This window comes from Dipodomys merriami, unplaced genomic scaffold, assembly GCF_024711535.1.
Source record: "Dipodomys merriami isolate MVZ:Mamm:240054 unplaced genomic scaffold, mDipMer1.0.p SCAF_22, whole genome shotgun sequence".
Classification (NCBI taxonomy): Eukaryota; Metazoa; Chordata; class Mammalia; order Rodentia; family Heteromyidae; genus Dipodomys; species Dipodomys merriami.
The window spans coordinates 16,908,806-16,935,624 of NW_027203604.1; the positions used below are offsets into that span (position 1 = coordinate 16,908,806).

General features: G+C 48.8%; 1 protein-coding gene across 3 annotated transcripts in view; it reads right to left on the bottom strand.

The window, feature by feature from the left end:
* Positions 1 to 1,640: 1,640 nt before the first annotated feature.
* Positions 1,641 to 26,819, bottom strand: part of Mmd2 (monocyte to macrophage differentiation associated 2) — a 38,641-nt gene continuing 13,462 nt past the window's right edge. For 2 of the 3 annotated variants that reach the window (XM_070033464.1, XM_070033465.1), the window contains 6 exons: positions 18,577 to 18,658; positions 16,746 to 16,906; positions 12,355 to 12,429; positions 7,285 to 7,386; positions 6,576 to 6,645; positions 1,641 to 3,210 (listed from right to left, as the gene is read on the bottom strand). In XM_070033464.1, the coding sequence (XP_069889565.1) occupies positions 3,007 to 3,210; positions 6,576 to 6,645; positions 7,285 to 7,386; positions 12,355 to 12,429; positions 16,746 to 16,906; positions 18,577 to 18,658 (694 nt within the window). In that variant the 3' untranslated portion in view covers positions 1,641 to 3,006. Of the gene's footprint in view, positions 3,211 to 6,575; positions 6,646 to 7,284; positions 7,387 to 12,354; positions 12,430 to 16,745; positions 16,907 to 18,576; positions 18,659 to 20,206; positions 20,535 to 26,819 lie in introns of those variants that run through there. The other variant, XM_070033466.1, reaches the window with a different exon arrangement.

Consider the following 26,819-nt stretch of genomic DNA (forward strand, 5'->3'; position numbering starts at 1 on the left):
CTGCAGCTCCCCAACACACTTTTCTTTTTCTTTTTTATTGGGGGTGGGGCAAATTAAATCTTGTGCTTGCTCGGCATGCTCCCCCACTTGAGCCACGCCTTTAGTTCTTTAGCATTTAGTTGTTTTCTTTTTATGTTTTTTTGTTTGTTTTAGGTAGGGTCTCATCCTTTTGGACTGACCTCAAACTGTGAATGTACTGCCAAAGCCTCTCAAGTAGCTGAGATTCCAGGCACGCCACGCCACTCCCAGCCCTCCAACATCCTTTTGAACGGTCCATAGAGCTAACTTTTCACATTTACACTAGAGCAGGACTTGTCCGTCCCCCCCCATTCTTTCACACAGATGCAGCAAAGTGTCCCGGCATCCTCCTCATGTGGGATCATTTGCACCAGACTGAATGCAAAGGCAGACGGGAGAATCCAGCTGGGTTCTGGGGAATCAGACATCCCAGGGAGGTGCCCAGATGGCTGCTGGCTGTCTCCCTGGCTCCATGGGGCATGACCACACCGCTGCTGGAAGGCCTGGGTTGCACATTCTGCCTCCCTCACCCCCACCCCCACGCTGCACAGCCCAGAATGTTCCTGGGGGCCCCCCACCCCTCCTACTGGAGGGATTGGCCTCAGGAATTTCTTTTCTTTCCCTGTGCTATTTGTGGTGCACTGGAAGGAGGTCCAGGACTTGGGTGGGTGGGGGGAGGCACTGGGAAACTCATTTGGGGGGAGGGAAGGGTGAGGAAGAGAAAGGATCTAGAGGTCACACTCCAGTGTCATCATCATCAGCCCACAGTTGGAAATTCCACCATGAGGGATTCATTCCTTGGGTTGACTCTTCTGGAAAGTGTCACATCCTGGCCAGGACTTTCATCCCACATGCACAGTTAATGCAACTAATTACAGCACTTAGGTTCCCAGGGGTCAGGAACCCATACACACACACTCACTGATAAGTGTTCCTTCCTGGAGCAGGAGCAAGTACCTGGATGATGGGTAGACTGGGATCCAAGCATAGGGAGCACTGGGAAGCAGAGGGGGTGCCCCCCAAATCAGACAAAGGCCAGAGGCTCCTCGATGCTGAGCTGGGTTTTGAAGGATGCATAGGAGTTGGGTAGATGAAGGGATGAATGGTACCTTGAGGTGGGGGCGTGCAGGTGGCTGTTGTGGGGTGTGCACATCAGCTGCCCAGGTGAGAGGCAGGAGACAGCTGTCAGCTGCTGGAGCACAGTCAGGGCCTTTAAAACGTGACGCCAGTGCCCCAGGCATCTGGGACTAGCCACACGTCCTTGCATGGTGCCTCACCCTGCCACACAACATCCCAGACTCCCACTGTCCACTTCCCCATCTGCTGGTCCAGGAGAGAACAGATCTTGGTGTCCCTGCACTGAGTGGGTGGGCACTCCCTTACCGCCCACCTCCGGCTCCTCCCTGGCCCTCTGATTTCCAGCCCCAGCTGGGGGAAACTTCTGGGGCGAGCCCACTGTGTATGGCGACAGCATGCAGGTGAACGAGAGCACGCGCATGTGTGTGTGTGCGTGCATGGGCGCGCGCGCGCACACGCACACACACACGCACACACACACACACACACACACACACACACACACACACACACAGAGGCAGGTGGAAAAATCCAGCCCCAAACTGTTTCAGCTCACAAGTCATCTGTCTGAGGAATGTGTTGAACTTTTAATAGAATACTGGCTTGGACATGCGGGATTCCAGGAGCTGAGCCCCAGAATGCCCTGGAATGTGCTAGAAGGAAGTATAAGGCACCCTGTCTTGGCCCACCCTCGCCCACCCCCGTGTGGCTGGGAAGCATGGAATAAAGGCCTTCCAACACAGGTCAGACTTTTTACCCAGTAATTCCAAGATGTCAGGTCAGACCCCCGAGCTCAGCCAGCCATTCCCAGTCCGGTAAATGTCCAGGAGGCACTGGGCAGAAGGCTGGCCTGGCCACAGAAGCCGGTGAGGACAGGCACCTGGCAGCCACACAGCTGAGCAATGGGGACTTCAGAGGCTGAAGGACCTGGATGCGCTGCCCAGGCAGAAGTCTAGTTGAGGTGGAAGCCTCACGCCTGGGCCCACCTGAGTGGCCTCTCAGAGCCACTGCTTGGCACCAAGTGACAGTCCAAATGCTGGCACCTGAGCCCCGGAGAGCAAGTCCGAGGGGCTACGTGGTGCTCTGGTGAACGTGTAGCTCTGTCATGTCTCTGGATTTTGGGGGATGAGAAGAAATGGATGAGCAGTGGCACCCTCCTTCCAGCGGCCTGGGTGTGTCCTTCCGTTTCTCTCTGGGTGTATCCTTCCTTTTCTCTCATCTGCCCCCAACGTGCTCACTCCAGGAGCCTTCCCAAGAGGGAAGAGGGAGTGGGGGGGAGGGCACTAGTGTCTAGAGTACGCATGCTCCCCAACATGGCAACTTTTAACTGCTCTGGCCTTGATTCTGTTTCACACACCAAGCTTAAACAGGCTAGAGGTTCCATCATGAGCATGCGATTGATTGGTAGTGGCTGCCCATGGTGCTGTGTTGAAAGAATTCTGACACTACATACCTGCTGTAATTGATTGGTGATGTCTGCCAAGGTCATGGACATCCCCAGTCCCCCATCTCTCCTGACAGGACAGTCCCCCCAGTCAGGACTTTTGGCCATAGAGACAGAAGCTCTAGGATCCAGCTGTACACAGTGTACCAGATCCCTTGCCAGGTTTCTCAGGACCCCTTGGCCCATCATTCTCAATGTGCCCTTTTCTGGAGATGTTAAGATTGGTTGGATTATGAAACACTTGTCTAAAGTAGAAACACTACAAGGTTAACGTCTCCCCAACAGAAATGACTAAATGCTGGCTTTCCCCATGGGGACTCCTGGGGTGATCTGGCTGTCACCAGAAGGGACCTCAGACCCCTCAAGAACTCTACCCAGGGAAGGGAGGACAGGTGTCAACACTATACTCTAGGCTAGCATTCGAAGCTAACCGCCATGATGCGCTGCTCCATGGAGTGTGGGCTGCTTCATTTGGACACCTTGGTCTGCAGGGTGCTGGGCAGGTAGAGGTACCTCCAGATGGCATAGTAGTGGGTGCCAGCACCGAATGCCACAAAGAGATGCCAGATGGCGTGGGCAAAGGGGATCCTTCCGTCGCTCTTGAAGAACACCATGCCCAAGCAGTAGAAGACCCCTCCGGTTACCAGCTCCCAGAGGCCCTCCGTATTGGGCTGTCAACAAGGACAGGATGGAGGCAGGTCAAGAGGACAGCTGCTCACCCCACCCCACCCAAAACTAAAAGACCCAGGCTTGGTGGGGAGCTAAATTGACATCATCAGATCTCTGGAAATCAGTTCTGTGATGAACCATATTTCTATCTGAATCTCAAAGCATACTTTGATGGCTTTTGATATTTCCTAGAAAGTAATTGGGTATACATACATATATATATATGCACATAAATAAATGCATATATTAGAAATGAATACACATATACAATTATATGTGTGTGCATCCAATATGCAGCAACTGTGACAGTTAATTTGCACACCCACATTCATAGCAGTATTAGTCATAATAGTCAAAAGGTAGAAGGAAGCTAACTACTCATCAGCAGGGGTGAATGAATAAATGAAAGGCAGTAGGTCTGTCCAGTGGAATATTAGCCTTTAAAAAGGCCATTCTGACAGGTTACAATGTAGATGACCCTTGAGGACATGGTGCCAAGTAGAACAAGGCAGGCACAAGCAGGCGATCGCCTCACAATTCTGCCTGTGTGAGGAACCCAGAGGAGCCTAGTTCACTGAGACAGAAAGTGGAAAGGGAGCTACCCGAGGCCAAAGGGAGGGGAAAAGAGAAATTGCTGCTGAATGGGTCTGGTTAAGATGGGAAATGTTCTGTGGGGATCAGCGGTGAGGGCTGCCTGGCAAGGTGAATGCATTGATGTCACTGGAATACACAGTGAAAATGGTTAAAATGGACCAACAACAAGCAGCTCACGCCTGTAATCCTAACCACTCAGGAGGATGAGATCTGAGGATACAGGTTTGAGGCCTTCTGAAAATAACCATCTCCAAAACAGGTAGCAAAAAGAAGGCCTAGAAGCATGGCTCAAGTGGTAGAGCACCAGCCAAGCAAGCACAAGGCCATGATTTCAAACCTTAATACTTACAAAAAAAAAAAGATGAGCCGGGCACTGGTGGCTCACGCCTGTAATCCTAGCTACTCAGGAGGCTGAGATCTGAGGATCTCGGTTCAAAGCCAGCCCGGGCAGGAAAGACTGTGAGACTCCTATCTCCAATAAACCACCAGAAAACTGGAAGTGGTGCTGTAGCTCAACTGGTAGAGCGCTCGCCTTGAGCTGAAGAGCTGAGGAACAGCACCCAAGCCCAGAGTTCAAGCCCCACGACCGACCAAAAAAAAAAAAAAAGAAAGGTTAAAATTGCCAGATGAAACTGTAACCCCCCCTCTGCCCATCACCTTTATAATAACAAAAAATTAATAAACAAAATATTTCATTTGCTAAAAAGTCTTTATAAGAAATGTTTTTTTTAATTGCCAAGTGATAGTGGCTCATGACTGTAGTCCTATGCAGAAGGCTGAGATCTGAGGATCATAGTTTGAAACCAACCCATGCAGAAAAATCCATGAGACTCTTATCTCTAATTAAACCACCAAAAAGCTAGGTGGAAGTGTGGCTCAAGCGGCAGAACACCAGCCTTGAATAAACTAAACTCAGGGACAGTGCCAAAACCCTGAGTTCAAGCCCCAGAACCATCCACAAAACAGAAATAAAAATGGTTAAAATGGCACATGTTGTATATTTTGCCCCAATTATTTTCAAAGTAACTCATCATTTATGGCAAAATAAAATTAGAAAAAAATAGAATAAGAAAAGGAGTTCTAACTACACCCAGAGGCAAACCCCCTTATACTGTGAGTTGGTTTAGGAAAAAGAACTCGAGTTGAATAGGAAAGAGAGCAGGAGGAAGAACCAGCCAAGTACCTGTCCCAATGCCCTAACTTGACTTCCTACATTAACATGTCTTAGACTATGCTTCTAGAACTTTCCATACATTTTCAGTGTATGTGTACGGACACAGGAACTAGTCACCTTAAAGGAGATGTGCTCTGACCATTCCTATCACTTCACCCTTCATTCACATCAGTCTCTTAGCACGCCTCTGGTATGTCTGCAGGTTACTTGGTGTTTCCAGCAGCCCCATGGTATCTCATTGCTTATGTGCACAATCATGAATTCCCTGGTCCTCAAGAGTTGGTATAGTTACTGTCACCCTAGCTACATGGGAGGCTGAGATCAGGAGGATCTCAGTTCCAAGTCAATCCAGACAAAAAAGTCTCTGAGACTCCATTACAACAGAAGCAGCTGAGTGTGTGGGTGTAGGGATGCAGACCTGCCATCCTAAATATAACAGGAAGACCAGAATAGGCAGCTTGAAGTATAGGCACACACTTGGGTAGGAAGAGACTTTATCTAAAAAATAACCAACACAAGCTGGGAGCCAGTGGCTCAAGCCTGTAATCCTAGCTACTCAGGAGGCTGAGATCTGAGGATTGCGGTTCAAAGCCAACCTGGGCAGCAAAGTCCTCCAATAAACCACCAGAAAACCAGAAGTGGCGCTGTGGCTCAAGTGGTAGAGTACAAGCCTGAGCTGAAGAGCTCAGGGAAAGCATCCAGGCCCAGAGTTCAAGACCCTTGACTGACAAAATAAAAATAAAAATAAAAAAATAACCAGCACATATGGCTCAATAGAGTGCTTGCCTTGCATGCATGAGGCCCTGAGTTCAATTCCTCAGCACCACATAAGCAGAAAAAGCTGGAAGTGGCACTGTGGCTCAAGTGTTAGAGCACCAGCCTTGAGCTGAAGAGATGAGGGACAGTGCCTAGGCACAAAAGAACAAAACAGCACAAAAGAAAAGACAGCATGAGGTATACATAGTTCAGCAGTGGACCACCTGCATACCAAGCATGAGGTCCTGAGCTCAGTCCCTCAGGACCACAAGGGAGAGTTTAATTGACTATTTTTTTTTATGTGCTGGTACTTAGGTATACACTCAGGACCTTGTGCTCTCACTTGGTTTTCTTGCACATGGCTGGTGCTCTACCACTTGAGCCATGCCTCTAGTCCAGCTTTTTGCTACTTAACTGGAGATGGAATTTTGTAGACTTCTCTGCTCAGGCTGACTTCAAACCATAATTGTCCAGTCTCAGCCTCTTGAGTAGCTAGGATTACAGGCAGGAGCACCTACAACCTAGCATAACTGAGTGTCTATCACCTAATCATAGTAATATCCAGTGTTTCTAACACTCTGACAGGTACCAGGTCAAGGTCCTTGCTGGAGTGCTTTCGTGCAGCAGTCACAATACATGGACACCCAACTTCAGGCAGAAAGTATGGTGGAGAGCCTGGGGGGAACCTGAGGATAAACCCTCATGTCTTCCTGTCCTTCCAGACAAACCACTTGATCCCCTGGGCTCCAGGTGCCAAAGGAGACCTGGGGATGGTTGACAAGTGGACAGGCCAGATGCACCCCTCCATGCCAGGGAGATCCCACGCTGGACAGCGAGACTTACCATGGAGAGAATGACCAGGGCAGGGAAAAATCCCATGACCACGTAGCAGAGCAGCTCCACAAGTTTGTACCTGGCAGGAAGACAAGCCACACTGGCCTTGAGACAAGCAGCCCCCGCCCCCCCCCCCGAAAATCACACAGCTCCCTGATTCTCCTTGGCCTAGTGTCCTAACAGGTGGTGGAAGTCGTATCACTTTGGGCAAGTTTCTCTCCCTCCTTGGACTCTGGTGCTAGAACAGGGATTGCAAATACTGAATACAGCATACAGGTGGGTACTTCCAATGCAGAAATAACTAGTAAATCCCAGCATCTTTTCCTACAGAACTGAAGCAGCCACCCTCAATGGAGTCAAAAGCAATGCACTGTCCGGGACTGAGTTGCCTCCAGAGGCCCCATGGGCTCTGAGATTCCAGGAGCCCCTCTTTTGCTTCTCTAACCTATCATTTGATTCTTCCCATCCCTGTCATGTAGCAGGACAAAGACTGGGGGACTGCACCTTCCTATCCCTTCTCCTTCATCTGCCAACATAGGCTAGATGGCGATGGGTGAAGGAGATCAATGGACCCAGTGATCTGTGATGTCTTCGGTGGACTCATGAGGACTGATGCTCAGCCATGGCCTCAACAGAACTGCACCCTCATACTTCTGGGGTCATCCTGGGGAGAGGCTCCACCCACCCACTGTGACCACCTACTCAGGCCCTGGCTTACCGCTCATGGAAGAAGAACACATAGACAGTACCAACAGAGGCCATAATCCAGACGAGCCAGCGCATGTGGGAGGCCCAGGGGCCCAGCTCTCGAAGATTCAGCCTGGGAAAAAAAGAGCCATGGCTCAACCTGAGGGGCCCCCTTGGACCTGGCCCTGCAAGGAAGCCGATTCCATGCCCAGAGACGCCCTGTTCCCAGAAGTGCTGCACAGGGGGCCATGAGCTCTTGCAGGAAGAGTCTGGACAGGCAGAAAGATCGCTGGACAAGCCAAAATAACCATCAATGGTGGGCCCAGAGTCCCTTCTTCAAAATGCTCAGGATCAGGAATATTTCAGATTTTGGATTTTTGCTGGGACACAAGTCTGCACATGCAATTCACTTAGGTCCCACATATACCTTATACACAGAGACTGGACATATATTTTTTTTAATTTATTTTTTGGTCAGTCATGGGGCTTGAACTCTGGGCTTGGGCGCTGTCCCTGTGCTCTTCAGCTCAAGGTGAGTGCTCTACTGCTTGAGCCAAAGCGCCACTTCAAGTTTTCTAGTGGTTTATTGGAGAAAAGAGTCTCACAGACTTTCCTGCCTGGACTGGCTTTGAACTGTGATCCTCAGATCTCAGACTCCTGAGTAGCTAGGATTACAGGCGTGAGCCACTGGTACCTAGTTTGGAGATATTTTTTTGAGACAGCACTATAGGCTGGGCTGGAACCTAAAAGTCCTCTTGCCTTAGCCTCCTGAGTGCTGATTATAGGCATGTACTACCATGCCTGGCTCTTATACATTATTTTCAGTGCAGCTATGTTCTGACCCATGCAACTTCTCACTTGAGGCTGAGTGTTGGTGTTTTCCCATTTGTGGGAAATGTCATATCAGTTCCAGAAAAATTTAGAATATTGGAGCACTGTAGATTTCAAGTATCCAGACTTGGATAATCAATCTGTAACCAGAGGAAATTGGCCAAGAAAGGAAAGAGCGTCTCAAACATGTAGATGTAAAAATGAGAAAAGTGAACTTGGGTGCTACTGGCTCAAGCCTGTCATCCCAGCTATGTGTAAGACTGAGCTCAGGACGAGGGTGTCTCAGGCCTGCATCAATTCAGTGGCTCATACCTGTCATCCTGAGATCACAAGGAGAGTGGTCCCAAGCCAGTCTGGGAAGAAAAAGTCCACAAGACACCAACTCAGTGGGAGACACCAACTCAGTGGAAGAAGTTGTGTATGGCTGGGCACCAGTGGCTTATGCCTGTAATCCTAGCTACTCAGGAGGCTGAGATCTGAAGATCAAGTTCAAATCCAGCCTGGGCAAGAAAGTCCATGAGACACTTATCTCCAATAAGCCACCAGAAAACTGGAAGTGGCACTGTGGCTCAAGTGGTAGAGCACTAGCCTTGAGCTGAAGAGCTGAGAGACAGCACCCAGGCCCAGAGTTCAAGCTCCATGACTGACCAAAAAAAAAAAAAGAAGTTGTGTGTGGTAGCACATGCCTCTAATCCTAGCTACAGAAGCAAAAAATAGGAGGATCACAGTCCAGGCAGGTACCCAGGCAGGAAAATGAGAGGCCCAGACTCAAAACTAACCAGCCATAAAAATATGGTCTGGCAGTATGGCGCAAGGAAAGGAGAAAGGAAGAGAATCAAGTTACACATGTCATTCTTTTCATGGTGATAGACTCTAGGGCCTCATACATGGTAAGCACTCTCCCACTGAACTAACTTCTCAGTCCTTATATGTCATTTTTTGCACTTGCTTTGTTTGCTCCCAGCTAGTACTCTATCACTTGAACCGTGCCTCTAGCCCAGCTTTTCCCTGGTTTATTATGGAGATGGGAGTCCTAAGGACTGTTCTGCCTAAGCTATAGCTTTGAACCTCAATCCACTAAATCTCAGCATCTTGAGTAGCTAAAATTACAGGTATGAGCTGCTGGCACCTGCTCATGGTTTCCTTTTACTTTGTTTTTCCTTTCTTTTTGTTTTGTTTTATAGGGGTTTCTTCGTACATTGTAAATGTTGCAGTTCATTTTTAACTTGACTTTAAATCGAAGAAAATAAAACAAAAAAAAATCTTTTTCTGAACTTTAAACAAGTATTTTGTTGTTGGGGCTTGAACTCTGGGCTTAGGCACTGTCCCTCAGCTCTTCAGTTCAAGACAAATGCTCTACCACTTGAGCCACAGTGGCACTTCTGGTTTTCTGGTGATTAATTGGAGATAAGAGTCTTACAGACTTTCCTGCCAGGGCTGGCTTTGAGCCTAATCCTCAGATCTCAGCCTCCAGAGTAGCTAAGATTACAGACGTGAGCCACGAGTGCCCAGCTAAACAAGTGTTTCTCCACTACAAAATTGGCTTTGACTAGAATCAAAATTAAGAGGGCAAATCCTGAAAAGATGCAGGAGGAAATCCTGTTTTTAAGTTATATGTTCCCACTGTTGTAATACTGACACCGATAGAAATGAAAATATTAGTATTCTCCACTGCTCTCCTTATTTTCCTTACGGGTCTGTAATAACATGTCCTGAGGGCAGCAGGGGTAGCTTAATGGTGGAATACTTGCCTAACATGTGTGAGGCCCTGCACTACACAGAATACTTCCTTACATTCTTACATCCATACTTTCTTTCTTACATACTTACATCCTTTCTACCATAATAATTCATGCAACTATTTTTTGTGGTACTGAGGTTTGAACTCAAACCTTATGCTTGCTAGGAAGGTGGTCTACTGCTAAGCAGGATCTGCAACCCTTTTGTTTCAATTGCTTTTCAATTAGGGCCTCATACTTTTGCTAGTAGCTGGCCTTAAACTGAGATCTTCCTACCTCTGCATCCTGAGTAGATGGTATTACAGATGTGAGGCACTGTGTTCATCCAAGTTTGTGTGTGTGTGTGTGTGTGTGTGTGTGTGTGTGTGTGTGTGTGTGTGTGTGTGTGTTGCTAGGGACCAAACTCAGGGCTTCATATATGCTAAGCAAGTGTTCTACCACTGAGCTACCTCTATTGCCAGGTTTTTTTTTTTTCCTTTTCCTTTTCTTTTTGTAGGTTGTAGGGCTTGAACTCAGGGCTTGGGCCCTATCCTGAGCTCTTTTTGCTCATTGTTAGTACTCTACCACTTCAGCCACAGCTTCACTTCCAGGTTTCTGGTCGTTAACTGGACTTCAGAGTCTCACAGACTTTCCTGTTCAGGCTGGCTTTGAAGCACGATTCTCAGATCTCAGCCACCTGAGTACCTAGGATTGTAGAGCACATGGGCAGCAAAGATGGCACTAAGAGGGAGCTGAGTGGGCAGAGCCCGATTTGCTTTAGTGTAACCAGCCTGTGGAAGCTCAGGTGCATGATATAGGGTGTGACCTTTACAGTGATTGGCTCCTTTTCCTCCCCTGCCATGCCACCCGCTCTGTTTTGCTTTAAAAAGGGCTTGCTCTGTGTTAGTAAATGAGTTTTCCTGCTTGACTTGACTCCCCGCTGCGTCTGATTGTCTCCCGGACTAAGGGAGGCTGGTGAATGGGCAATCGGCCGCACTTACCTTTCCTCGGACCCCATCCATCTTTCGTGGGACGGACAATAGGATTACAGGTGTGAACATTGACACCTGGTTTCTTTTCCTTTTTTAATGGAGTCAATATGTCCTGCAATTCCTGGTCTGGTTTAGGAGGAGCCATTCTCTTAAGTAACTAGATTCTGTTGCCAAAGTATGTGGATTTTTTTTTTTCAAAAAACTTCTGAGTATTGACTTCTGACTCCTTTCATGTATGAGAATGGTTGTCTATTGTCTATGTCTGAATGACAACTCTGGTGGTTCAGGAAAAACTAGAAAACCACACACATATCTTCATTGTGTTTCCAAATTAATGGTGCTGTGATTACATTCAGGCACCAGCCTGATTTCTTCTCCTTTATAAATGACTATTATTATTTTTGGTCAGGCTCAAAAGCCTGAAGAATTCAGCTCTGCCATTTCTATTCACTTCTCTCTGATTGCTTTAATTAATCAGGGGCTTTTAAAAACTATGTTTGCACTCTCTGATAATCTCTCGCCTTTCCTCTGTTGTCTGAATTTAGATTGCAATGGCTTTCTACTTCTCTGCTGAACTGAATTTATTAATGTAGTCTATCACAATGTGGCTTTTATTCTTTACTTTGTTTCTTGAGATTTGTAGTCATCACTTTCATTTCCGTCAGCTATTTTCTTATCTCCTGTTTGTGCTCTTGTTTAATTACATTCATTTCCTTACTAATGGGCCTGAAGTCAGGAGAGCTCCACAGAGCCAGCAGTTGGAAGAAAAGCTGGAACAAAATTGGGAGACAGCAGGCACAAGCAGGACCTGCATCTGTCATTCATGACCTCGACCCTTCATGACACAGGAGCCTCAGAACGAGGGGACCAACAATACAGCTCCAGTCTGAAGGGCAGGGGCCTGAAAGTTCCCTGGACAGTGACTGCGGAGCCCCCGCTGGCGAGGGCAGCACAACACTGGGGAATAACTGAGCTTCACTTGGGGCCCGGCCTATGGGACGATGCCGCATCCTTTCCGGGTGGGTCTTCCCTCTCAGGTGCTGTCCCACATGTCAATCATCTCTGAAACACCCTCCCAGATACATCAGCCCACATTCAGCTCCCAGGCTCTCAGTTCAAGCCCCAGTGCTAGCACCAAAAATAAAGGTGGTGGATAGTAGAACTGTACCTATACTTTCGTTGTTGTTGTTATTATTATTATTATTATTATTGGCAGTTTCCTTTCTTTCTTTCTTTCTTTCTTTTTTTCTTTCTTTCTGCTTTGTGCTTTTCTTTGTGATAAAGTCTCCCTGTGTTGCCAAGGCTGGCCTCAAACCCTTGATCCTCCTACCTCAGCCTCCCAAGTGCTGAGATTACAGGTGTACACCACCACCTCCTGCCAAATTCTTACCTTATACATGTGAAATATGTGTACAGGACCAGGGGTATGGCTGGGTGGTAGAGTGCTTGCCTAGTATACAGGTTTCATTTCCTAATACCATTTGACCCAGCCAAATTACAAGCATAAATGCAAAGAACAGAGCAGAGAAGCCAGGCCCCATGGTGGGGCTGGGCACTCACCAGGGCGCATAGGAGGCAGCAATGAAGAAGTAGATGACCATGCGGTCGGTCATGTGCAGGCAGTGCTCCACCATCCTGGAGTGACAGCAAAGGTGTCAGCATGGTCCCAGGGCCACACCCAGGCCTCCCAGGCCTTCCTACTGGGAGGGGTGTTCTCTCTACCCAGCCGCAGTCTGACCGGCTGTTGGCTATGGGATGGAGCAACTAGGCCCCCTAGTGTTCTAAGTGTGCAGATGCTTCAGGGGTCCCCAATGAGTGAATACTGACATGCCTTCCACTTTAATCAGAGCAGCTCTGCCATTTAGTTTTTTCTTTTTCTTTTTTGTCAGTTGTGGGTGTTGAACTCAGCGCCTGAGCACTGTCCCTGAGCCTGTTTGTGCCCAAGGCTAGCGCTCTACCACTTAAGCCACAGCATCACTTCCAGTTTTTGAGTGGTTAATTGGAGATCAGAGTCTCACAAGGACTTTTCTGCTGGGGTTGGCTTTGAACCGTGATCCTCAGATCTTAGCCTCTTGAGCAGCTAGGACTACAGTCATGTGCCACCAGCACATGGCTGCATTTTGGTTTTAAACTGTGGTTTTTAAAAGATTCTGCAGCTTGCAAATATGCACAGAGCCAGGCAGGGTGGCACACCCCTGTAATCTCAGCATTTGGAAGGCTGAGGTAAGAGTGCTAGGCCAGCCTATGCTACACAGAAAAAAATCTGTTTCAAAAAAAGCAAACAAACAAAGCTTGGGGGGGGCGGTCCCAGCAATAGAGTGTTTGCCTAAACAGTGGGTTCAAACCCCAGTACTGCCAAAACAAACAAAAGGCATACAGAAACTGAAAAACTTCTCCCCTAAAACTGACTGCAGTCTGACATCCTGCTCATAAGAGCTCAAAGCCCAGCTTAGGGACACAAAACAGGCCAGAGTTACTGACCATAGTGCCCTGCTGCAGTCCTCACTAACAATAAATGGGTGCATTCATGGACCCAACAGGCTCTTGTGTGGTTGTCATGACATGAAATAGGTTCTAGCATCTGCTTTGTTGTCTGAGCCACAAACATGGAGAAAGTGGGTGTGGCTGTAAGGAGCCCCAGCTGGGGAACCGAACCCTGCACCAGCTGGCCAGTCATGGGAGGGAGGGGTCTCCTTGGAAGTAGACCTCAGCCCCACAGGGAGCCAAGAGGCTGCAGCACCAGCCCCTATCCACAAGAGGGATCCCAAATCCCAGCTTGTGGCTGCTGACCATCTGAGGCTCCTAAAGAGAATAAATAGTTCTCTTTTTTTTTTTTTTTTTTTGGTCCGGTCATGGGGCCTGAACTCTGGGCCTGGGCACTGTCCCTCAGCTCTTCAGCTCAAGGCTAGCGCTCTACCACTTGAGCCACAGCGCCACTTCCAGCTTTTTTCTTTTTTGCTTATGTGGTGCTGAGGAATCAAACCCAGGGCCTCAGGCAGGCAAGGCAAGCGCTCTACCACTGAGCCACCTTCCCAGCCCAGTTCTCATTATTTTCATCTATCAGATTGTGGGGCACTTTGTTACACAGAAATCAACAGATAACTAATATAAACTGCAGCTCTGTCCAGCAAGCTGTCTGCTGGGCTCTGAGTGTGACTACAGTTCTAGTGCGTATCGTCTTAGATATAAAAGCAGACACAATGGCTTGCATGCATGGAGCTACTACTATAATCAGAGCACTATGTTTTGTTTTGTTTTGTTTTGTCAGTTGTGGGGCTTGAACTCTTGGCTTGGGCGCTGTCCCTCAGCTCTTCAGCTCAAGTGAGCACACTACCTCTTGAGCCACAGCACCACTTCTGGTTTTCCGGTGGTTAATTGGAGATAAGAATCTCATAGACTTTCCTGCCTGGACTGGCTTTGAACCGTGATCCTCAGATCTCAGCCTCCTGCGTAGCTAGGATTACAGGCATGAGCCACCGGTGCCTGGCCCTTTCTCATCCTCCTCCTTTTTGGGGGTTACTGTTGTTAATTCTGTTTAGTATTTTTTCTTTTCTTTTCTTTTCTTTCTTTTTTTTTTTTTTTTTTTTTTTTGCTTACGTGGTGCAGAGGAATCGAACCCAGGGCCTCATGCATGCAAGGCAAGCGCTCTACCACTGAGCCACCTTCCCAGCCCTGTTTTGTACTTTTTTGAGACAGAGTCTTGTTATATATCCAGGGTGGTACATGACTCTCCCACCTCAGCCTCTTGAGTGCTTAGATTATAGACGTGTACCACCAGATGTGCATAGTAAGTTGAAGAAGGAGTCTCATTAAAGTTTTGTGCCGGCTGGTCTCAAAATTGTAATCCTCCTGCCTTAGCCTCCTAAGGACTTGGATTACAAGGAAGCCACCATATCTGGTCCTGCATTAACTCCTCAACTTATCTACAAGGAAGTTATCATTATTTCCACCCACCTCACAGTATGACCACAGTACATTCAATCCCTGGGTGGGCATAAAATTGGTGTTTTTGTAAGAGAAAAAAGTGGGAGAGTTGGTCACAAAGCCACACAGGAAGTAGCCCATGGGAAGACATTCGAGTGACATGGCCACAAGCCAAGAACACTAGGAGCATCTGGAAGCTGGAAGGGGTAGGAAGGATGCTCTGCTGGAGCATCAATGGGGGAATCTGGAGTCCAGGATGAGCTCTGGCTCAGACTTGAGCAGCTCTGGGACCCTGCAGGCCATTCCTCTCTGAGTCTTAGGGGATTTCAAACAAGCTGGCCACAGAAGTATGAGTGCTATAGGAATCCACACAAAGAACATTCCCAGTGCTGTAAAATTCCTAGACACAAGTCACATATAGTGGTACACACCTGTAATCTCATTACCTGGGAAGCAGGGATCAAGAGAATCATGGTTTCAGGCAAGCCCAGGCAAAAAGTGAGCAGGACCTCATCTCAACCAATAAAAGCTGGCTATAGTGGTATCTCTGTCATCCCAGCTGTGCAAGAAGCTTAAATAAGAGGATGGAGACCCTATTCAAAGAAGAACCGAAACCAGGTGCTAGCGGCTCACACCTGTAATCCTAGCTACTCAGGAGGCTGAGATCTGAGGGTCTCAGTTTGAAGCCAACCGGGGCAGAAAAGTCCACAAGACTCCTTATCTCCAATTACCCAGCAAAAAAAAAAAGAAAGAAAGAAAAAAAGCTGGAAGTGGAGCTGTGGCTCAAGTGGTAGAGTGTTAGCTTTAAAAAAAAAAAAAAAAAAAGCGCGGGCTGGGAAGTTGGCTCAGTGGTAGAGTGCTTACCTTGCATGCATGAGGCCCTGGGTTCCAATTCTCAGCACCACATAAGAAAAAAGAAAAAAGCCAGAAGTGGCCTTGTGGCTCAAGTGGTAGAGTGCTAGCCTTGAGCTGAAAAGCTGAGGGACAGCGCCCAGGCCCAGAGTTCAGGCCCCACAACCGAATCCCCCCCCAAAAAAAAGCGGGAGGAAAGGCCCTGAGTTCAAGCCCCAGGACTGAAAAAAAAAACAAAAAAAACCCAAAAAACTAAAGCACAAAGCGCTAGAGGTGTGGTTCAAGAGGTAGATCACATGCCTAGTGAGAGCTAGGCCCTGAGGTCAATGCCAAAAAAAAAAAAAAATCCTGCTGGGTTTTGGTGGCTCATGCCTATAATCCTAGCTACTCAGGAGGCTGATCTGAGATCTGAGGATCGTGGTTCAAAGCCAGCCTGGACAGGAAAGGCCCTAAGACTCTCATCTCCAATAAACCACCAGAAAACCAGAAGTGTGTTGTGGCTTAAGTGATAGAGCACTAGCCTTGAGCTGAAGAGCTGAGGGACAGCGCCCAGACCCAGAGTTCAGGCCCCATGACCAATCCCCCCCCCCCCAAAAAAAAAATCCCTTGGAGAAAGAAGAGTGGTCACCAAAGGTGAGAGGCTGAGGGGTTCAGTTTGGAAAGACAGAACATTCTGGAAAGTTCTAGAGAGGAATGGCAGTGATGGTTGTCTGACAGTGTGTGATAGTCTACTTCAAAAGGATTATGGTGGCAATGTCATGTAGGTGTTGTGTATGTTTCACTACAATTAAAAAACTAAAAGCAAAATGGTTTGACGTTGTAAAAATCCAGGGATTTTCAGGCCCACAGCGCTCCTTAATGTTGAAAAGGTTTGAGAATAGCAAAGACCCTGTCAGGTCTCCTGAAGGGAATAGAGGCCATGTGGCCTTTACTGGGGCCCTGAAAGCAGGTGTTCACTCTTGGGGTCCTCTCAGAGCAGAGTGAAGGGGTAGGCCGGTGCAGGGAACAAGGTCACCCAGGTGGCACTCAAGCGCAGCTCCCAAAGCAAGGTCAGTTCCTCAACCATGACGGCCCTGGTATCACCATCCCCAACCCCTCCAGGTTTACCTGAGCAAGCCCTCCGCCCAGGGTGGCCTGCACAGCTAGGGTCCCTTGTGTGGGTGCTCACGAGGTACCTGAGGTGACTCTTCTTCCAGGAGACGGTGTGGAATATCGTGGACACCACGAAGAGGCCACAAAGGCCAAGGCCATAGATCCAGGCAGAAATGGTCTCCCAGTCATCATCTGACAGGAAGTAGAGGTTGGAGCTGCCCAGGATGCTGGGAATAATCCAGAACTGGAGGGAAAAGGACAGCGCTGCAGGTCCAGTCTTTTGTGCAAAATGGGGGGGAGGGGAGGGAGGAAACAGAGCCCCTTGTGTCCCTCATGCACAGCTCTCTCTTTTTTTCTATAAACCATATCTCCAATATTTAGTCAACCTAGCAGCCATGGGAACATGGTGATGACTGGGCATTTGTTTCATCTTACTGGATTCCTTTTATTTTTTCATGTTTAATGTAACTAAAGCATAAAAGCCTAAATGTTGTAAATGTGGTAGTACTATATAATGTTTTGGTGCATGTGTTCATTGGATATTGCTTACATTAGGCTTCACTAAATGAATCTCCTCCAATTCATGCTAGAAACTTCCAAAATCCTTCCTTCTAGATTTTATAAAGAACAAACTCATTGCGAATTCAAATTGAAATTTCAAGCCAGGCACTAGTGGCAGAGATCCAGAGGATCAACATTCAAAGCCAGTCCAGACAGGAAAGTCTAAGAGACTCCATCTCAAATTAACCAGCAAAAAAAAAAAGAGGTGGCTCAAGTGGTAGAGCACCAACCATGCATGCGCAAGTCTGAAATCCCGAGTTCAAATCCTGGTACCACCAAAAGCTCATTTAAATGTTCCCTGGCATGGATACTATCTCTGTGAATGTTTCATTGGAATCCTTGACTGGCACCCCAGGCCCAGTCACCATGCTGAGGAACCTTATTTGCCATATGCCATGCACCCATCACTGATGTTCCTGAAGCAAGAGCTCCACCCACAATAGCACTGGTACCTAGGTGTCACTCAACTTGTGAGTCTAAAGCATAGCTTATCCCTGAGAGAAGTGCCTCAAATCCTGTGCCTTGGACTGTGAATGTGGCTTAGTGGTAGAGTGCCTACCTAGCATGCATGAAGCCCTAAGTTTGATTCCTCGGTGCCACATACATAGAAAAGGCCGGAAGTGGTGCAGTGGCTCAAGTGGTAAGAGTGCTAGCCCTGAGCAAAAAGAAGCTCAGAGACAGTGCCAGACCCTGAGTTCAAGCCCAGGATTGGCACCAAAAAAAAAAAATCCTGTGCCTTTACAGCTATGTGATTCAGCCCACCTTTGCCCTTCCATTTTGTTCTTCCCACTTTCTCTTGTGAGCCAATATGCTGCATGATTCAGTGACTGAAAAACAATCCTTCTAGCTTGACATACTCAGGGCTGGGGGCGGGAGGGTACCAGCTTAGGGACCCCTGCATCTGGGCAGCTGGGGATGTACTTGGGGGATGCATTTCAACAAGGGCCCTGAAAGATGGAGAGTGTCTTAGAGGCAAGGGTGGGGCAGAGAGGCCAAATGTTCCAGGCAGCGGAAGAGACTAAGCAGAGACACTGAGTCCTGCCTGCCTTTATGAAGAGGTGAGTGGCTGGAGGAGGAGCCTGGGATATGTGTGTGGCAGGTGAATGGGACCTGCAGGGGAATGTGCCACGGTGACTGGTCAATAGCATGGGTATGAGGGAGTGGCTGCAGGCTTTTAGAGCCAAGGAGAGGCCTTGTATCCTTGTGACCTTCCCTCCCTCCTTGTGGCCTTCCCTCTACATCCACTTACCCACTCCTGGGGATCATGAGACATCTGTGTCAGTGTGAAGAGGCTGCCTTCCCCTCCCCCACCCAGACGTCCCACCTTAGCCCCCACCCCCAGGCCCCACTCACAGCATGGGTGGCACAATTGGCTGCATGCTCATATTCTGTGGGTTGGTACCTCTTGTGGGGTGGGACTCGGTGGTTCATGAACCTGGAATGACAGGCAGAATTCCAGAAAGACTGGCTGGGAAACCATCTGAGAGAATTGCTTGGTTCCTCTGTCTCGCTCCTTCCTGTCCTTGTCTTCATTATTATTCTTGGTGGTACTAGGTTTGAACTGAGGGCCTTGCACTTGCTTAGGCAGGTACCTTACCAACTGAGTCACTCCCCCAGTCCCTTTCTTTTTTTGGGGGGGTCCGGTCATGGGGCCTGAATTCTGGGCCTGGGCGCTGTCCCTCAGCTCTTCAGCTCAAGGCTAGCGCTCTACCACTTGAGCCAGGCGCCACTTCCAGCTTTTTTCTTTTTGCTTATGTGGTGCTGAGGCAAGTGCTCTACCACTGAGCCACCTTCCCAGCCCCCCCCCCCAGTCCCCTTCTTAGCTATGGTTACTTGGTTATTTACATCCAGATGATATGCCCATGCTACCACATCCAGCCATTGTTCCAGCATGCAACACCATAGCCAGTCACTGCCCGCTTTATACCTGGGCTGACCTTGCACTAAGATCCTCCTATTTCTGTCTCCCAATTAGCCTGGACTGTAGGCTGAACCAAACATACCAGTTTTGCTTTGTATTTGGTGTTTTGTTGCTGTTGTTATTTGAGACAGTCATGTTATTGTAGCCCAGGCTGGCCTCAAACTTGCAATCTTCCTGTTTAGCCTCTTGAATGCCAGGATTACAGGTGGGTACTACCATGCCTGACTATTCTCATTTGCATAGTTTGGCTCCCCAGGGATAGAGCTTGGTGAATTTTTACATACATACACCCCCATTATACTACCCAGGATGACATGCATTATTTCCTGCCACCCCCAGAAAATGCCCTTCTGCCTAACCCCAGTAAGTACCATCCCAATGAAAAAACTCTGTAACACTGTTAGTGTGGATTACTTCTTCCTGGTCTTGAACTTGGTACCAATGGATTCACACAGAACCCAATCTTCTGTTTCTGAGTTCTTTTACACCTGGGATTCTTCTGAGATTCATCCATATTATTTGACATGGTGATTGGTTGTTTCCATGGCTGTGTAGTATGCTATTGGGTGGATGAAGTACACATGGTTTACTCAGTCTACCACAGGGGAAATGACCCAGGGTAGGGTAATTCAGGGTAACTCTGATGGTGAAGACTTGGGTGTAAATCTCTTGAACATGTGACGGTTGATCGTGACGATCAACTTGACTATTCTGAGAAGCCCTTAGGAGATTAGCACAGCACGCTTCTGGATGTGTCTGTGAGCATTTTCCAGAAAGGATTCGCTGTGGGGGGAAATCTTCCTTGAATGTGTACAGCTCCACTAGGATCCTAGATGGCCTAGTACACAGATTGTACGATCTCATCCCACTTCCTCTCTTCCTGGCCCCCCTCCTCTCTCCTTCCTGGCAGCCATGAGGGGAGCTGCTCGGCTCTAACCACCCCGCCGCACCATGACACGGGCTGAAACCCAGGAGCCACAGTACATCCCCTTGGCATCGTTTCGCGCGTGCGCTGTCATTTCTGCGGCATTCAGGTCACTGTGCAGAATCAGGCAGTTTTACCTTTAAAATAAACATTCTCAGAGGTCTTTGGGGTGCCGGGGTTTGAGCTCTTGCTGGGTGGGGGCCAAACCTCGTCCCCAGCCTAACGATCTTGGCGTTCGGGTGCGGAATCCTCACGGCCCCCGGGCCGGCGGGTCCCCAACGGGGCCCCACACGGAGCCCCCCTGGGTTTGCGGCTGGGAGCTGGGGAGGAAGCGACATAGGCCGGCGGCCGGCCGGGCTCCCAAGCGGGGCCCCGCCAAGACGTCCCTGTCCCTGCTCGGCCCGGCCCAGCCCGAGACGAGGCCCGGGCCTGCGGGGCGGGAGCCGAGGCAAAGACCCGCACACCGCTGGGCGGGAACCACGGGCAACGCAGGCGAAGCCACTTCCGGCTGCAGCACCCACTTCCGGGGCCCACCAACCCACAGAAGCCACCGGTCATTCACTTCCGGGGCCCTCACAGGTGTAGAAGCCACGGCAGCATTCACAGGGTGTCTCACAGCAGCAGAGGCCCAGGACTTGGTTCACTTCCCAGCAAGCTTCTGGTGCATGGCTCCCTGGGGTTTTGCCAGCATTGTCCACCAGGGGAAGACAAACGCCACTCAAACCGGCCACACACACACACACACACACCCCGACAAACACCACCACCACCACCACCACCACCACCCAAAGCAAGAAATGAGTGTGATTTAGCACAAAGGGCTCCCTGAGCATACCTTCTGTATGATGGCTCAGTACAGATCATGGGGCATTCACTGAGCACCTAGCTATGCTGAATCCATGTGATCATCCTCCCTGGAGCATTCATTGAGTACTTTCTGATCTGGCTCCATGCTGGCATCCTTCGTGGAGCATACATGGGGCTCCTTCTATATGATGGCTTTATGTAAAGGATGATTTGTGGAGAATTTATCAAGCACTTTCTGTATGCTGGATCAATTCTCAGTCCTCAGTGCATTCATAGAGCATCTTCATATGCTGGCTTTGTGTATGACAGTTGGGCTAGGCAAGAGCACAAGCTGGAGCGCGTGGGCCAAGCACTGAGTCTGTGGTTTTCCCCTTGGCTACCTGGGGTCTGGTTTTCCTATACTGGTCCTCTTGGCACCTGGATGAACCCAGGAGTCCATGTAAGTCCTCTGTTCCAGCCATGTGCTCTGGCATGTGCTCCCTGCCTGTATCTACCAGGATTGCATGGCCATGTGACTCTATGGTCACATGACTCCAAGATCTGGCACATGCTGAGCTGGTCAGTCAACACACACACACACACACACACACACACACACACACACACAGTCTGCAAAGTCCCACAGCTACTGGGTTACACCAGTGGGGACAGAGTAAAAAGTTTTTCCCAGTATTTTGGATGCCGTGGCAGGAGAATCTTGAGTTCAAGGCCAGCTACAAAGAGAGACCCTCTCTCAAAAATATAGAAGACTTCTGGATGCCAGTATCTCACACCTGTAATCCTAGCTACTTACTCAGGAGGCTGAGATCTGAGGATCGTGGTTCAAACCCAACTTAGGCAGGAAAGTCATTTCTAATAAACCACCCAAAAATTGGAAGTGATGCTGAGGCTCAAGTGGTAGAGCTCTACCCTTGAGCTGAAGAGCTAAGGGACAGCACTCAGGCCCAGAGTTCAAGTCTTATGACCCACAAAAAAAAGAAAAGAAAGAAAATAGAAGTCTTAAGAAGAATCAGAGAGAAGAAGGAAGGAAGGAAGGAAGGAAGGAAGGAAGGAAGAAAGGAAGGAAGGGAGGGAGGGAGGGAGGGAACCAACATGCACACCTGTAATGAGAGGTACTCCAGAAGTGGAGATAAGGGAATCAAGGGCTAAAGCAAGTTCCAAGGTAAAAGTGTGAGACTCTATTGAAAGGCAAAGTAAAACAAAAAAGGAGCTAGGACATGACTCAAGTAGTACAGTGCCTGTCTAGCAAGTATGAGAGCCTGAGTTCAACCCACAATCATAAAAAAGGAAAAGAGAAAGGAAAGAAAAGGAAGGGAGGAAGGGAGAGAAAAAGGGAGAAACAAAAAGAAGGGAGGGTGGAAGGGAAAGAAGAAAGAAAAAGACAGAAGGAAGGAAGGAGGGAGGGAGGGAGTGGAAGGAAGGAGGGAGGAAAGGGAGGGAGGGAGAGAGGGAGGGAGGGAGGGAGGGAAGGAAGGAAGGAAGGAAGGAAGGAGGGAAGGAGGGAAGGAAGGAAAGGAAAATTGGTGCCAGTACTGATGGCCCATGCCTGTAATTCTAGCTACTCAGGAGGCTAAGATCTGAGGATCAAGGTCTGAAGCCAGCCTAGGCAGACAAATCTGAGAGACTCTTATCTACAATTAAGCACACAAAACTAGAAGTGAAGGTGTGACTCAAGTGGTAGAGTGCCATCCTTGAATGAAAAAGCTAAGGGAGAGTACAAAGTTCTGAAGTCAAGCCCTCAGTACTAGCACCAAAAAGAAAAAGAAAAAGGGAAAAAAATGAGATTTTAGCCAAGAGCAAGTAAGGGGCCACCCCCTGGAGACAGACACACCCCTGGAAGTGAAGATTCCTAATGGTCAAGATGCAAGTAACATGTCTCCAAACCTAGAAGCACCCAGGGTTGTCAGCAATCTCCAGAAGGCCAGAGAGGGCCCTTAGAGCCCCTAAAACAGACCTCTGGCCTGGTGCTGAGCTCATCCATCAAGGATGCTGGTCCACGATGACCCAGGTTGAGCCAGGTGTGCATGCATGTGCACGCACACACGTGTGCACACACACACATAGTGCAAGCACACCAATAGTGTGCCAAAAGCCTCAGGGAAGCCATGACAATTTATGTCACACAAGTGGGCAACCCCAAGTCCAGCTCCAAAGAGGGCTCCTGTACCTGTCCCCAAACAAGGCCCTGTGACCCTTTCCTCCTCTGTACCTTTAACAAACATCCCTCTAGGTACCAGGGTGATGTCACAGTTGCTATGGCAATCCAGGGGGCAGGCAGAATGGTTATTTATTTATTTATTTCTGGCCTCAACAAAACTCTCCTTGTCTCTGGCTGCTGCTGTGACTATTGAAGGCAGGAGGGGGTGGAGGGAGAAAAGAAAGCCAGGAGATGGGTGACCCAGGCAGACACCCAAGAAATAGTTCCCACCACCCTAAAACCCCAGAATGTTCCCTTTAACCCCTTGTGTCCTCTTTCTGTCCCTTATAAGCCTCTGTACGACATTAAGAAAGCAGATTCTTTTTTTTTTTTTAAGAAAAATGTTTTAATTTGCATACTGGGTTTCTTTCCTTTTTACTATGCAAGTTTCTTTTTTATTCGTGTATATTTGCCATCCCAAAGTCACCAAATTGTTGATCTTTCCATCCACACATGTAATATACTTGTGTGACATTTGTATTGTCCTTTTCTATACACGCATTTCCCCCCTTTTTAAAACTATTATCAGAGATAGTCTCATTCTCTTTTTCACACACATGTAGGAGCCCTGCTATTTGGCTTTATGAGTTTGGACCATGATAAACAGTGGCCCCTGAACTCCCCTAAATCCCCCATCTCTGTACCTAGTTCAGCTCCCCTAGTCCATTCTACATAATAAGACCCTGCCTCAATCAAACCAAAGAGAAAATAAAAGAAATAACTACTAAATGGAATCATGCTCCCAAAACCCACTAGGCGCCAGGCATACAACAGCATCTCAAGGCAATTCTTTCTCCTCTTCCAAAAGAATCTACCCAACCCCCCAGGCACCATTTCCTTCCAGGTACTTAGTCCACCCAGAGCCTCTGTGTATCAGAGGAAGCGCACACTGCTTTGTTCAGTAAATAGTGTTGCTCTAATAGGAAAACTAGGCTACAAAAGTGTAGGCCATTGATGGCCAATCTTGGCCAAACATTAAGATTCACCTGGGTGCAGGTGAGGAGGGGTGAACATGTGGTTCCAGCTTACCTGGGAGGCTGGGACAGGAATTCTGCTTGAGCCAGAGTTCAGGGCTAACCTAGTCAATCTAGTGATACCCCCATTTCAACAACAGGGAAAGAAATACCAGGTACCGTGATCCTGTAGTCCTAGCCACTTAGGAGGCAGAGATCAGAAGGTTTGTGGTTCAAGATCAGCCTGGGAGCAGAAGTTCAGGAGACCCCTCCCCCATCTCTACCCATAGGAAGTTATATGTGATGGCATACGCCTGTCATCCCAATAATGCAGGAAGAGTAAGTTGGACCAAGCCAGCCCAGATAAAAAATGAAATGCTATTTTTTTTTTTTTTTGGTCAGTTGTGGGGCTTGAACTCTGGGCTTGGGCGCTGTCCCTCAGCTCTTCAGCTAAGGCTAACACTCTACCACTTGAGCCACAGGGCCACTTCTGGTTTTTTTCTAGTGATTTATTGGAGATAAGAATCTCAAGGGCAGGGATTTTCTTGCTCGGGCTGGCTTTGAACCTTGATCCTCAGATCTCAGCCTCCTGAATAGCTAGGATTACAGGCGGGAGCCACCAGCACCCAACGAAATGCTATTTTCAAAAATAGTGATAACAGCAAGTTGGTGGCTCATACCTGTAATCCTAGTTATTTAGGAGGCTGAGATTTCAGGACCAAGGTTCAAAGCCAATCCAGGCCAAAAAAAAAAGTCTGTGACGTTCTTACCTCCAATTAACCGGCAAAAAGCTGGAAGTAGAGCTGTGGCTCAAGTGGTAGAATGACAGAAAAAAATCTGAGAGCTGGGAATGTCGCATAGTGGTAGAGTGCTTGCCTGGCATAAATGAGGCCCTGGGTTTGATTCCTTAGTACCACATATACAAAAATAAATCATTTTAATCAATGAATTTTAAAAAATAAACAAGACCAAAAAGGGCTGGAGGTATACCTCAAGTGGTAGACTGCCTGCCTGGTAAGTCCAAGTCAAACCCCAGTTCTACTAAAACAAAACAAGACAAACCTGGGATGCAGATGAATGGATAGATGAACAAAATGTGGTCCATCTGTACAATGGAATATTCCTGACACGTTAAAAAAAAATGAGATCCTCATTCATGGTACAATGTGAACCAACCCTCAAAACACTAGGCTAGAGATGGGGGGAGGGATTGGGGGGCTCGGTGATACTGCCTATGTTGCTTCTGAGCTCGGCTTCTTCAAGCCCTCCATCCCTGGGGCTGTCCTGGGGAAGAGGGGGAGGGCAGGGGGGGGAGGCTCTGCCCCCAGAAAAAAAAGCAGGCCAGGCTCCTGAGAACTCCACTTTGGGGACAATCCCGCCCCAGCTGGGCCACTGCCTGTCTGTGGCGACCCTATGTCCCTTGGCCAAGGGACTAGCGGGGTTTGCCCAGGCTCCCAGACAAAGGAGGGTCTGTGTGTCCCCTGCCTGGCCAAGAGCCACCACCACCACCAGGGAGGCCTCGCCCTCCCTCCTGCACCCGGGTTGCTCTTTGTACTCATTCATGAATCCGGGCCTCTTCTGCAAGGCCCACAAGCGTCTTGGCTCAGTCTTTGGGAAAGAGACCTTGGGTTTATGCCACCCAGAAAACAGCCAAGAGATGAAAATCCCAGGCAGAGAGCTGGAGACAGGAGGGGGAAACTGAGGAAGGGGCTGAGTAAGGCACCCCGCGCACCGAGCCTTGGGGACTCTAAGCGAGACGGAGCACACAGCAGGACCAGCTAGGGGCAGAGGCCCTGCGGCTTAGGACCAGCGGAAGGGCCACAGCCTCAGCCTCCCTAGGGGCTCCTGGAAGATACTGGAAAAGAGGAATCGTGGGGTTCCTGCTGGCTGCTGTGAGTGGGGTCAGGAGAGAGCTCACCCCCAACGAAGCTGGGGACCCTTCGCTAGCCCATCCTTCCCCAGGGGACCAGCCCAGACACCAGCCTGGCCAGTGTACCTTCCGCTCGCCAATCACCGCCCGGCTTGCCCCATGACGTCATCAGCAACCAATCAGAGTGCCGGCTAGTGCGAGCTAGGCTAGGGCTAGGGTGGTTTTTTTTTTTTTTCTTTTCTTTTCTTTTCTTTTCTTTTTCCTTTTTTGCGGAACTGGGAATGGAACCCAGGTCCCCGGCCAAGCCAAGCCACCGCAGCCAGTGTTACTCTCCTAGGTGACATTCCTTCAGCCACAAATAAACAAAGGACACTTTGTCAACACATCCACCCGAGGCGCTGGTGGGAGGAATTTCCACTTCTATCATTTCTGTCCCGTCTCTGTCTCCAAGCCAGCTGAGGGGGGACAGGCATATGGCTTCAGATATCTAGGATATCCTTCCTCCCCCACATCCTCCCAGAAGTCCTGCCCCTATCAACTTGCTCCTCCTGTTTTACAGGGGGAAACTGAGGCCAGCCACTCTGCTCTGAGCCCCTCCCACACATACACACTAGCAAGGATGGGGGGGTGGGGGTGGACAGGGCTGCTCATCCAGAGGAAGCAAGCTCAGGGTTAGAGCCCAACAGCCCATAGTCCTGGTGATGGGATCCAGGAAACAGCAGTGAACCCTGCTGGGCTTGAGGTCCTTCTAGAAACTCCCCAAACGCCTGTGAGCATAACAGTTAGAACTATTCTTGTACCTTCTGTTAAGTGGCACTCAATGTGAGGTCTTAATCTCCTAATTTATGTGTGCTCATAGTTGGTCCTGAATTCCAGACGTAGGCACTGTCCCTGAGCTTTTTCACTCAAGGCTAGCACTCTAC